Source organism: Larus michahellis, chromosome 2, assembly GCF_964199755.1.
Source record: "Larus michahellis chromosome 2, bLarMic1.1, whole genome shotgun sequence".
Lineage (NCBI taxonomy): Eukaryota > Metazoa > Chordata > Aves > Charadriiformes > Laridae > Larus > Larus michahellis.
Window position 1 is genome coordinate 138,416,391 of NC_133897.1, and position 12,017 is coordinate 138,428,407.

General features: G+C 36.7%; 1 protein-coding gene across 1 annotated transcript; it reads right to left on the bottom strand.

Annotated features, from left to right (window-relative positions):
• Positions 1–484: 484 nt before the first annotated feature.
• IMPA1 (inositol monophosphatase 1) lies at positions 485–11,684 on the bottom strand. The gene is made up of 9 exons (XM_074577344.1): positions 11,576–11,684; positions 9,752–9,833; positions 8,453–8,586; positions 6,735–6,839; positions 5,404–5,449; positions 5,155–5,263; positions 4,330–4,438; positions 2,925–3,076; positions 485–2,496 (listed from the first exon to the last, which is right to left on the bottom strand). The coding sequence occupies exons 2-9, from the start codon at positions 9,812–9,814 to the stop codon at positions 2,378–2,380; spliced, it is 837 nt and encodes a 278-aa protein (XP_074433445.1). The 5' UTR covers positions 9,815–9,833; positions 11,576–11,684; the 3' UTR covers positions 485–2,377.
• Between the last annotated feature and the right edge of the window lie 333 nt (positions 11,685–12,017).

A 12,017-nucleotide genomic window follows, 5' to 3' on the forward strand; every position in this document is an offset into this window, starting at 1 on the left:
TGAAAGGGAGACTGAAATTAAGAAATCAGACAATTGATAAAAGCTGACATTTATAGAGTAAAAAAAATTAGGCTGGTCTCCAACACAAATAGAGTGAGAGGGCCAAGATGGGAAATTCATATAAATTTTTCATGGAAGGGCATTATTAGGAAAGCTAACAGTGAGAAAGCCACATGCTTCAACCCACTGATGGGCCTCCAAAACAAATCACAGGCAAGATAATCCATAGTTTGAGCTCTGAGGTTGGAGATGATTAATGCACCATGATCTCATTGGAAGGTGTTGGAATATTCACTCTAAAAGCCTACTGCAGGTGTATACATAATCTCACCTAAGGGCACAACCGTTTCTGATCTACATACATCAGAGGCCAAGAAGAGAAAGTGTTCAACTTGGAGAAAGTCTGAAGCCCACAAATCCAGCTTGTTGGGACCCAGCATTGTACTCGGATGAACACTGAGAAAGGAAGCACATCTGAAGCCACTGCTGCTAAAGCACATTTATTTCGAATGTGTTCTCCCATCTCAAGTATTTTTTATACACGTCTCCATTTCACAATAAATCAGTTTTAAGAAGTTATGCAGAATTTGTTATACAAAAGCCACAGAAATCATCATAGAATGGCTTGGGTTGGAAGGGACCTTACAGATCATCTAGTTCCAACCGCCCTGCCATGGGCAGGGACACCTCCTGCTAGACCAGGCTACTTGAAGCCCCAAATGGTACAGCAGACATACTTCTCAAGAAATAATGATGATCCCACATCAGTTACAGTGAAATGCTTAAAAAGTTTCTATCCTTGTCAACGGGAATTTAAAAAGAAAAATTAATGTACATCTGGCTTTTTGACAAGACTTTTAAATGTCATTAACATTAATCATCTGGCATTAGATACAACTTCAAATTAAATATTTCTGCAAAATCTGCAAAAATCAACTGATACAAAAGACTGAAATTTATAATAAGAGATCTGTTGAAACTTCAAGACAGAGAACACTGTTTTCCAAAATAAAAACAGCGGGACAGCAGTAAAAAGAGTCAGGTTTTCCAGAGCATTGCGGTGTCTTGACCAGATCACCAATAAGACAGCTTTCTTTAGGAAGCTTCAGACACAGAAAAACCCTTCTAAAAACTTAGATAAGTTAAATCTTTTTTTTAAAGTGCATTAATTATTTGAACAGTACACTGATACTTTTAACAATCTTCAATACAAAAATTCAAAGAACCAGTATAGTTTTCGAAATTTAGAACAACTGACACCAAGAATAAAATTACTAATCTTTCTTAGATTTATAAACCCTTTAGGTTTAGATATGTCTCTTCTTTTGTGCCTCTACACTCTATAACACAATGGAAACCTGATCCTGGTTGGTCAGTGCTTTTATAATTTACAGAAAATGAAGTAAAAAAATCTGGACTATGGGTTTATTTTTTTTGTGAGCTGAGTTACTGAAAACTCTCTTGGATTTTAATGATTCCTTAGACTTTGAAACACACTCATCCATGGAGAAACCTAAGCAAAATTAACAGGAATTGTAACTGCCAAGAATAAGATAGAGGACCTAGGATCAGCTGATTCCAATAGTCAAATGCAAATCATAACTTCATCTCAATTTAGAGCAAGTCCATTTAGTGATAGAAGTTGTGCTCAGAACTTATTTCTGGGAGATGCACGTATTTTCTGGCACAAAACGTATTATTTTTGCAACTGTAATAAATCTGCAAGTGTACTGACCACATAAAAGGCTAAAGAAGAGAATGCGTTTACCTACCGTAAGAACGGCAGAATGACGAGTACAAAACCAATGACAGCTAAGTAATAAAAACTTTAAATTAGAGCCAAACTACAAGCAACAAAAAAGTTTGGAAATATGTGAACACCTCTACAAAAAACTGTGACCAGGTAAGGAAATGGATACAGTGATAACACTGAAGAAGACAACAGATGGGCTAGAGAAAGACTGGATAAACAGTAATGTCTTCATCTTTTTTGGATTCAGGATCAGATGTGATGATGTGGTGTTAAGACAGTGAATTTTGTTTTGTCGCTTACATAACTAGAGATTTTTACTTATCTATACATCAGAGTCTTTTTGCTATGCCTTCCAGTGCAGTATAAAACTTGAAAATACTAACTGTATATATTTGCTTCTTTTTATAGATCTTTATGTAATCATGATGTTGAATAAAATACTTAACAGTAAAAGCTTACTTAGAATGTTGGTCCAATCTCAAAACACTACTTAACAGTCACGCCAGTGCTGAAAGACTACCATCTATTTATCTATCTTTTTATCAGGTTCAAGGTGTAGAACAATGACCACATGGGAGTATGAGACAACATTGTATAATTACATTGAAGGTGTAGTTTTGTTATTCAGTTAGTTGCATCATCCCTTTTCAGAGGAATTATCTGAAGTGCTTTGGCTATTCTCTCTCCTATAGCTCGACTACTTGCTGCAATTATTCTTCGAGACATCAAATCAAATGGTCCACCTAGAAATCAAAGCAAGCAAAATAACTAGATTATATCTAGAGAAAACTGAAAGTTGGTAAGAAAATAAGTGTTGAAAAAAACAAGTGTAAATGATACATTGCTATTTAGGACCAAGTTTTGCCCCTAGATAAAAATGCATTTAACACAACAGGTATCTCATATGAGCTACATTTTACACTCTTCAGTGTATGTTTACTGTCTTTTTTTCAGTCTTCCAGGTGCTCAACCAAGGGAGTAAAGGTTATCTTGTAGCTTAAAAACATAGAATTGACTCTCTCTTTGTCCATTAACTGGATAGAAATTCTGTTCAGTAGTGGTAACTTGGAAAGAGGACTGAAAAACCTCTTTGCCTTCTCATTTCAGCTATGTTTTGCTCCCAATTAGCTACTTAAAAGGACAAGAGTATCATGCATGCCCGTGTATTTACCTGATACGTCTAGCAGTACACCGCCTGCTTCGGTAATAATGATTCCGGCCCCTGCCATATCCCAGCAGTGAATCCCCATTTCATAATAGGCATCGGCTCCACCCGTTGCCACAAGGCACATGTTCACAGCTGCTGTACCAACGGCTCTAATCCTAAAGGAGACATAATTGTTTTTTTAGTTGAGAACAGTTCGTAAGAAAGTCAAAATGTCTGTGTACACTGTACAGAGAACACAGAAGCGTCATACGCAAAGTGAACTGAGCCTGAGAAAATAAGATGGAAGCTGCAGTGAAACAAATGAAAAATTGGGAATAAAGTTTTGCTTAAGTAGCTTGAAGAGCTCTCTGAATATAGCAGATTACCAGAAATTACATTTATGAATTCTGTTAACCAATTTTGTTTTAGAGTGGAAATAAATCTTAAACAGCTTCTTAACCTAAAACATATTATGGAAGATATCTACCTGTGAAACAATAACAGCTATTCTACTTTGCTTTTTAATCATCAGTACATAAAACTGTAACTGATGGCAGCTAAATTACTGCAAGAAGCAACTTATATCAACTCCGATCTCCATTTATTCTTCACAAATAAAATACCAGAGTTGAACTGACAATGTACCTAAAATGTATTCTCTACTCTACAATTCAGCATATATTCTTTAATGACAGCAGATTTATTGATAGTAGAAAAAAACCTACATGTGAAGTGTCAAAACAAGAATTCTGAGAATTTCAGCATAAAACTAAAAGCCCTTTGAGATTGGAAACATGAGTAGGGTTGAGTTACAAGAAACTGTCTACTGAAACCACCTTTAGACATGAAATGGTTTGCGGAAATGTTGGCTTTGGCTTATCTAGAGGAGAGGAAGCAGGGAATGTAACCAAAATAAGAGCAGTTTATGGACAATTTCAACTACTTCGACAAATTAAAAAAAAAAGTTATGATGCTGAAAGAGAAAAGGGAGGTCTACTTTTGTCTTCTGATATATATAAAAAACCCAGCAATTATTTTCATTGCTACAGGGAAAGGAAACTAAGAACTGTAATACAGCTTCTGTTAATCCAGTTTTACCCCTAGTGTGTTTCTGGGAAAAAAAAAAAAGGCACAGAATTGTATTTCTTTTTTTTAACTAATACAATACATTTTAGTCCTACAAAAGCAAACATGCTTTACTTCTCAATACTGATTGTTAGGGGTCTCTTATATATGTCCCAGCTTGAAAAAGTTAAACACACTTAAGAGTTTCTCTGCAGAAGCTACTATACAAAAACATTTAAATCATGTTTCACATTTAAAGTGTCAAATGTAATGCAACCAATCCTTCCTGAAAATGATCTTATTTACATATTTACAGTACATATTAACATATATCAGTAAATATAAGAAGTAGGAAATATCTTACCCGTGAATAGGAATACTGAGAAGTCTTTCCATGTTAGAAAGAATTATTTTTATAGTCTCTGGATCACGATTTGATCCCAATTCTGTTACTAAAAGGGATTTTGTAATGTCTGGAAAAGAAAAAAACCCTCACTTTTCCAACAGTACAACTTATACAATAATAATAATTAGCAGAGTTTACATCATTGCTTTCTTATTAGACTGATTAAAAGGTATTTTAATATAAATATTACATATATTGAATGTATAAAAATTTGTTCTTACATGGAAAATGGCAGGGAAAAAATAAAATACAACGAACAAAGCACAGTCAATTGTGCATATACATTAATCGATGTCATTAGTAAATAAAATTCTATTGCTATCAAAAATTAGAACAGTTCTCAGATCTTTAAAGGTGACGCTTTAAGTGTGGATTTTACTTCACATAGGGTAGTAAGTATACAAGAGAGATACTGATTTAAACGAATAGTTCACACCTGGAAGAAGCTGAATTGTTTGGTAGATTTATTACAGACTCTAAAGAACAATCACAGATGGATTACAGACATACAGGGAATTAAAAACAAACACACACACACCGCACAGGGAATAAAATCTTCAATTGCTGAGTCCTGTTTTTGCAAAGATCACAAGCATGTTAAATGCATTAAAGAGAACATAAAAGTTGTTTCCCAAAACTGAACAACCCATGGCCAAAAAAAGTCTGTCTTTGCAAAACAAAACTATGAGCTAAAAACAGAAATATATCCAGGTCTAAAACTGTTGATGCCTCATTTTCAAAATAAATGTAATTACTGGAAATAAGATACTCAGTTCAACTTACCTTCTTGGCCTGATACTTTAAGTTTTTGACCATTGCAAAATGCACCTTTTCCTTTTCTGGCAGTATACATTTTGTCTTCTATACAACTATACACAATTCCAAACTCTATCTGCAAGAAAAAGTAAAGATACCTTGAGGTTTTTTTCCCTTTCTTCCTATTTACTGTGAAAATACAGATCTTAGTTATAACTAGCATCAAGGAATTAATTTGGTTTTGATTGATTAGATATTAAGTAATAAAAAGTATACCTTTTTGTTTACAACAAAGCCAATTGAAACTGCCACAAATGGAAACCTACAAAACAAAACATTTCACTAATTTATAGCGAGATACTGTGCTTCTTTCATTACCACGCTTACTCTTAATAAAAACAATATTCAGTTAAACGTAATGTATATTTCAAAAAGAAACTTGGCACTGTATAGGAAATAATAATTTTCTGGAATTTGCACAATTTACTATGAAAATAGACCCTAGAACACCAATTAGCATTTAAAATACAAACTTTTTCACCCACTGAAACTAAGCCTGTTACAGCTTAGTGACTGTCATTTTATAGCCAAAGAATACAAGCAAGCCTCTACACTACTAACCTTTCTCAGGAGGAACATGCCGGTCTCATCAAAAGCAGCAAGTCACCTCTCCCCCCACCTCCACCTTCTCCACCAAAGCAACGAGAAAGACAGATATTGAAGTGAGAAGGAAGAACGTAGGGGGAAGAGTGAAGACAGTGGGAGTATATAGGACATGGTGGGCTGCATCTCAGTCTAAGTTTTTAATGATCAACCAGTTAATTTTTTTTATAATTGTTTTTTTACTTTTCAAAATTTGCAGTTCCAAAACATTTGCCTTAATTATGATCTGCAAAAAATACAGACGACTTTTAATTCTGTAAATCCAGCAGAATGGGTTCTTTTTTTACAGCTTTTTGAACATGTCATTTAGCAGGATTCAGCAGCTGTTTAAAGCCGTGGTGCAAATAGCAGCAGCCATTTCAAAATTGGAATAAAGTACGTTCATAAAAAGCTCATCAGGACCAAAATCTGTCATGTTTCAAAGACAGAAGGAATAGGCAGTCGGCACTAAACTGAAACTCCCCTCCTTACCCTGGTACAAAATACCACTAAACAATCACTGGTGATATTCTGTTTATTTTCACAGTAGCAGCTCCTAAATCTTAATGAATTTGAAATTTCTTAGAAATCAACACCTCTGAAGATGCTACAACTCCTAATTCTAAATCCTGTTGCTTTACTGTTAAAATCTGTCCACCTATCTTTGGCACCTCTGCCAAAGGCTGCTGACTCCTGCTATACAGTACAGGCCTCTCATGGAACAACTGCTGTTGGTTACAGACTGAGACTATTATAATACTTACAGAAATACTAAAATGATTACAAAAGCTGCCCAATAGCTCTCAATAAATGCAAATAACAATTTGAAATTATTAACAAGTTCACAGTATCTCTTTTAAGGCAATTTAAAAAGTGACAAAACCTTACTTTCATGGAACTGGAGAAAGAAAAAAGGTAATCAGTTGAAGTTGCTAACATAAAAAAAAAAAAAAAGAAAGGTGGACCTGTGCACGAAGTTGGTAGTTCCGTCAATAGGGTCTATAATCCACGTGGGGTTATCTGTCAAAATGCTGCCCTCTCCAGCTGCAACAGATTCTTCTCCGATGAAGCTGAAGTAGCAAACGCATTTAAAAGATACAAAGAAAGCATTTAAAAGTTCTGAATTACAAGTGTCCTTGAAATTAAAAAAATCTTAAAGTGAGATGTAGGTTTTTGCACCATCAGTGATCATATGGAAAAAGTAGAGAAATACACAATTTATCTGGAAAGCACTAACCACATCTGACCAAGTCTGCAACAATATTTATGATGTCAGAGATAATCACAGTACGTGGGGAAAGAACTTTATGTAAGTAACTTTATGTTTTAACATCGAAGTTTTCATCATTTCTTCCAGTAACAGCATCATCAAATTTCAGTCAGAATACTTGTAGCTATTTACACCTTTCAGTTTATTTGTACTATACACCACTACTTTTTAGCTTGTGTTTTAACTGACGAAAGCCTTTCTGGTCATATCCCTCTGGTTAGACCACTGCATTAACTGTTAAATTTGTAGTCTGATTTCAATCCAAATGTGACAAAAAGTTGTTAGTCTCAAAACTGTTTAGTTTTACAAGCATTACAAAAATGGTAACATGGTAAAGGGATGAAATCCAAACCAGAGCTCCTCCTGAAGAAGATGGCAGAGTTGCATGCTCAACCATAATACTAACCCAAAGGAATACACAAGGCACAGTGCTACAGGAACCCAAATTTCAGTTTTTGCTGCTAATGGAAGTATTTGTTTTGAACTGCAAAATTACTGGGATGACTCTAAGTGGGTGGAATTATCTTCTATGCCTTTTGCATGTTAAATTTAATCGCATATTACTCAACCTATGAAAAGTATGCATCAAACACATGCTTTCCTCCACAAACACGTAAAATGAGGAGAACTGCTGAGAGTAAATAAATAAGGCCCCTTTAATATTGATTAGGAGTTTTATGATTAACTATGGAAGTGAAGATGATTGTTCAGAAAGAAACACCGTGTTTCCAAAAAGCAGCAGATCTTCACAAAGAAAAGAGAGAGACTGCATCGTTATTTAGGCGGATGAGTAATTCGTTAGAAAGACAAATTCAGCACCAGTATGTCTAATGCGATATCAATTATCTAATATAAAAAGAAGCTAAAATATTCTACGATGTTTATCAAGGTCATTCTGTAAGTCTGTATGCTTGCACTAATTTGGTTAGGTTACTGACATTTTGTATCACTGCAGTTGTTTCAATTCTATGCACATTTATTGCGTTTCACATATACAGCTACAATAAGAAAATGCAAGAAAAATTAGCAAACCCACTTTAAGGAAACTGTATTAAGTTTCAGCCATTATGCCAGGTATCTTGGGGACACCTTTGATTCTCCAACACAAATACCCAAGATGTTATTTACAGCTGGCTCAACTCAAAGTGCCTTTCAGCATAAGTCCCGAGCAAGGCTAAACTCATGTCAGTAGACCCTGGAGACACCTTGTTTTGTTAGTACAGCCCTGGGCAAAACTTCAGCCCACTACTACTCTAAAATACTTAACATACTGAGGGCAAGGGAGAATTCTGTAACTTTCCAGCATGCTAATTGTAATGAAATTTTACCAAGCAAAATCACAACCTTTCTGTTTTCTTCTTCTAGTCACCTCTCGCCTTCCCCTATCAAAAGTGTATTGGTAGGAACCCATACCTGTGAGAAGGATACTTTTCTTTTATCAAAGAAATAATGAAGTTTTCTACTTTTTGATCAGTTTCTGTCACTAGATCTACCGGCGAACTTTTAGTCATAACAGATATTTCTTCTTTGAGTGCTCCACGGATTATCTGTTAACAAAAGGGGGGAAAATTTTTTTTTCTTCATTAACAGTATGGAAAATAGTAGTTTTCCCAGAAACCTGAGCATCATTTTTACTGAAATTTTCTATACTGTACATACAAAACACAAATACAAAAAATGACAAAACCTGGATTTAACTGCAGGAGCTGGGGCCTACCCTTGCATCTATCTTCAGTCCCTACTCAATACAAACTTTTACATGACCTTAAATCTAAGTACTACAAGAAGATCCACTGGTACATAAAACTAAGCTCTATTTTCCTAGGACAAGTTTTATATTTATAAATTTAAATGCCAGAATTGAACAAAACACTTAAGACTGAGCTTAAGTCAGCTATTTTTAGCCAGACCCTGCATTTATGATCTTAAAACAATCAGAGTCAGCTTAAGCAAGAATCCATGCCTCACAGCCCACAGAATTATTTTACTATTACTTAGGAGATTTTGAGGGAAGACTTTAATGAGGTCACTGCAGGGACGATGTTCTGCAGGTTCTGCAGCTCCAGGGGACAGAATCTGTACATGTGCCACAGCAATAGCCTTCAAATGTACCAAGCAGAACTACCAAGAACTGAACATTTAATAACCACTCTTATGCTGAGGCTCTGCCAAGATGTGCAAACTCTGTCATGTTTTAAGCCTTCTTAGATCACAAATGGGCAAAATACCGATACTGCAAGGGATGCTTCTTATTTACAGAAGTAAAGCAGTCTTCATAAAGAGAACACGATATGATTATCTTGTACCAACAAGTCACTGTACAAAGTTGACTGAGGAGTTCGTAAGAAAGACTGTCAACAGCTTTCAGGTGGTAAAAGATACACGGGTGCAGTTTAAGAGGTGCTCATTGTTTACCACACTTCAGAATTTATTTATTTTTTTTAATCAAAGTTAAGAAACAAAAGTTAATCCTTGTTCTTTAATCAGACTCCGGTACAAAGAAAGGTGCAAAGTTGTTTTCTTAAATTAACCAAGCTGTAAGCATGAAAGACAGTCCAATCTTGAACCTGAACATCACTGAATGATTCTGCTAATTTATATTTTTGATAAAATACTCCTTAGAAGAATATACAATATCAAAGCTCCTTTAAAAGCTCTATACATACTAGACTCAATAAATAACGTTAGTATTTATAAATAGGTTATACTTACCTCTCCAGCTTTCCTTGCTAAAGCAACTGCATAATCCATACATTCTTGCCAAGGGTCTGCCATCTTTTCTTAGATATACAGCCTATGAAAAGGACAGATTAACACAAACATTATTATGGCTATTTTTTTACAAGTTCTGATTTTCTGCCCCCCTTGTTCTGGACTGCACTGTTTTCTCCTTGATGGAATATGGAAGTTTGTCCTATCCTCTACTCTGAAAAAAAATAACTTAGAGAGTATTAATATTAGTCTAAGTTACCAGATCTTTTTCCCACATTTTGTGATTACCAAAAAGGCATAACGTAAAAACATTAACAAGTACAGAGCCTCAGTCTTGAAAGGTACATGGATAAACAAAATTCTACATTTAGACACTGACCTCAATATACATAAAGGCTTTGAAAAACAAATCGTGTGGTTACACACAGGCACATTCACAAATACAGTGTACAGCTCAAGGCCTTTTTGCTTAAAAATACTAGAATCTTCACTGTAATTTATTGCAGAAACTGTTGACATACACCTTAGTCTATTTTTAAGTATGGTTTAAATGACTTTGAATATCTTAAATTAGAAGACTAGAATCTTAAACGCCAAATCTGTCCTTTCTGTATTTTAGTCCTCTGTGCTTTGTTCTAGGGGTTTACTCCAAACAGAAATATAAAATGGTTTTGATTCTACATGAGACAGTTACAAGATCCCTGTCATTTAAAAGCATTTTCTACATTCTTAAGTATTATGAAGCAATACTAGCCACCTCATCTTCCATGCATCTCTACTTTCACGAGGAATGCAAAATACAAATCAGCATATTATACGTTATTTCTGATACACCCTTAACAGACCACAAATTCATTCAAAGATGTAATGGTATTCTGAATTTTGGAAGTCTGTTTCATTTTTGAGACCTATCCCTTTCAGAAGCCTTCTGGGTATCTCCTACTAAAGTGAGCTAGTTTTTAAGTGATGACGTGGGTAGCAGTTTTCTAACACTTGCAGATTCACAAAGATTAGGTAAATTATAAAAAAAACATCACTGAGACAGTATAAAAAAAACCCAAACCCTGTGCAATTAACACAATACAGAAGTCTCCACTCCAAGCATCCTGATCTAACTGTCCTTGCCTTCTTCAGCCTTGGTCCTTAACAGGTAGAGATGGCTACAAAAGCTAGGTAGAACGCAAAAGGTATGAAGCTTCAATTATGTTGATAACGTTCTTTACTTATCATAGCAGGCAAAGTACAGATTCTGTTAAATAAACACAGAAATAACTTTGTCAGAACACAGAACTGGGTACAGACAGAACAGATCCAGGTATGCGTCTACAAACAGACAAAGAATTGGCACTAGGTAAAAGTTACTCTGTTATCCACAAACGACTGGTAGGACTGGTGGAACCTTAAGTACATTTTAGACTCACAGAATGTGTTGGGCTGGAAGGGACCTTTAAAGGTCATTTTACATCATTTACATCTAAACCCTCACTAAAACAGTAACTCCAGAACAAATACTCTAATTAAATACCAGCACCTACACTGACTGAGAAAAGTGGGGTTTTTTTGCCCCAGCTATGTTTTGTCGTCTCTGGGTGCCCCATGACGAGTTTGTCCCGCAATCCCAGGCCATGCATTCAGAGTAAAGGTTTGGAACCCGGGCTGAAGGGCGGCCCACATAACGCGGCCGGAGCGACAGCACCTCCCGCGGCCACCGGGGGGCTGTGTGGCCCTGTCAGCGCTGACACGGCCACACAGCCCCCCGGGGCAGCGGCGCATTCCCTTCATGATACCCCGAAATGGCGGCTGAGGAAAGAGGAAGAGGCTCACCGCGATCCACCGCTGTAACCGCCGCCGCCGCTGCCTCCCCTCTCGCTGAGGCGCGCAGCCCCGTCAGTGCGCAGGCGCCGGGGAAAGAGGCCGTTAACTCCGCCCCCTCCCGCCGCTGCGCCTGCGCGGAGGGCGGCGAGAAGGGGCATGGTCGCTGCCCGCGGCGCGTGAGGTAACGGTCGCCGGGCGGGGTTGCCTCAGCGCCTGCACCGTTCAAAATTGCAGTTAAGGTCTTAAAATTAGCCTTTAACGTCGACTTCTTTTTATTAATTGGGCGTGGCAGGGTGAAGATGCGGAGAACGCGGTTGGCGTTTTCCCGGGTTTGTAGCTGGCGAGGACGCCGCTGTTGACAACGAGACCGGGTTATACAGGGTGTGGAAAAAAGTATAAAGGCCCGTGAAAAAGAACGTGAACGTCACTCGGCACAAGAAGGACGGACGTG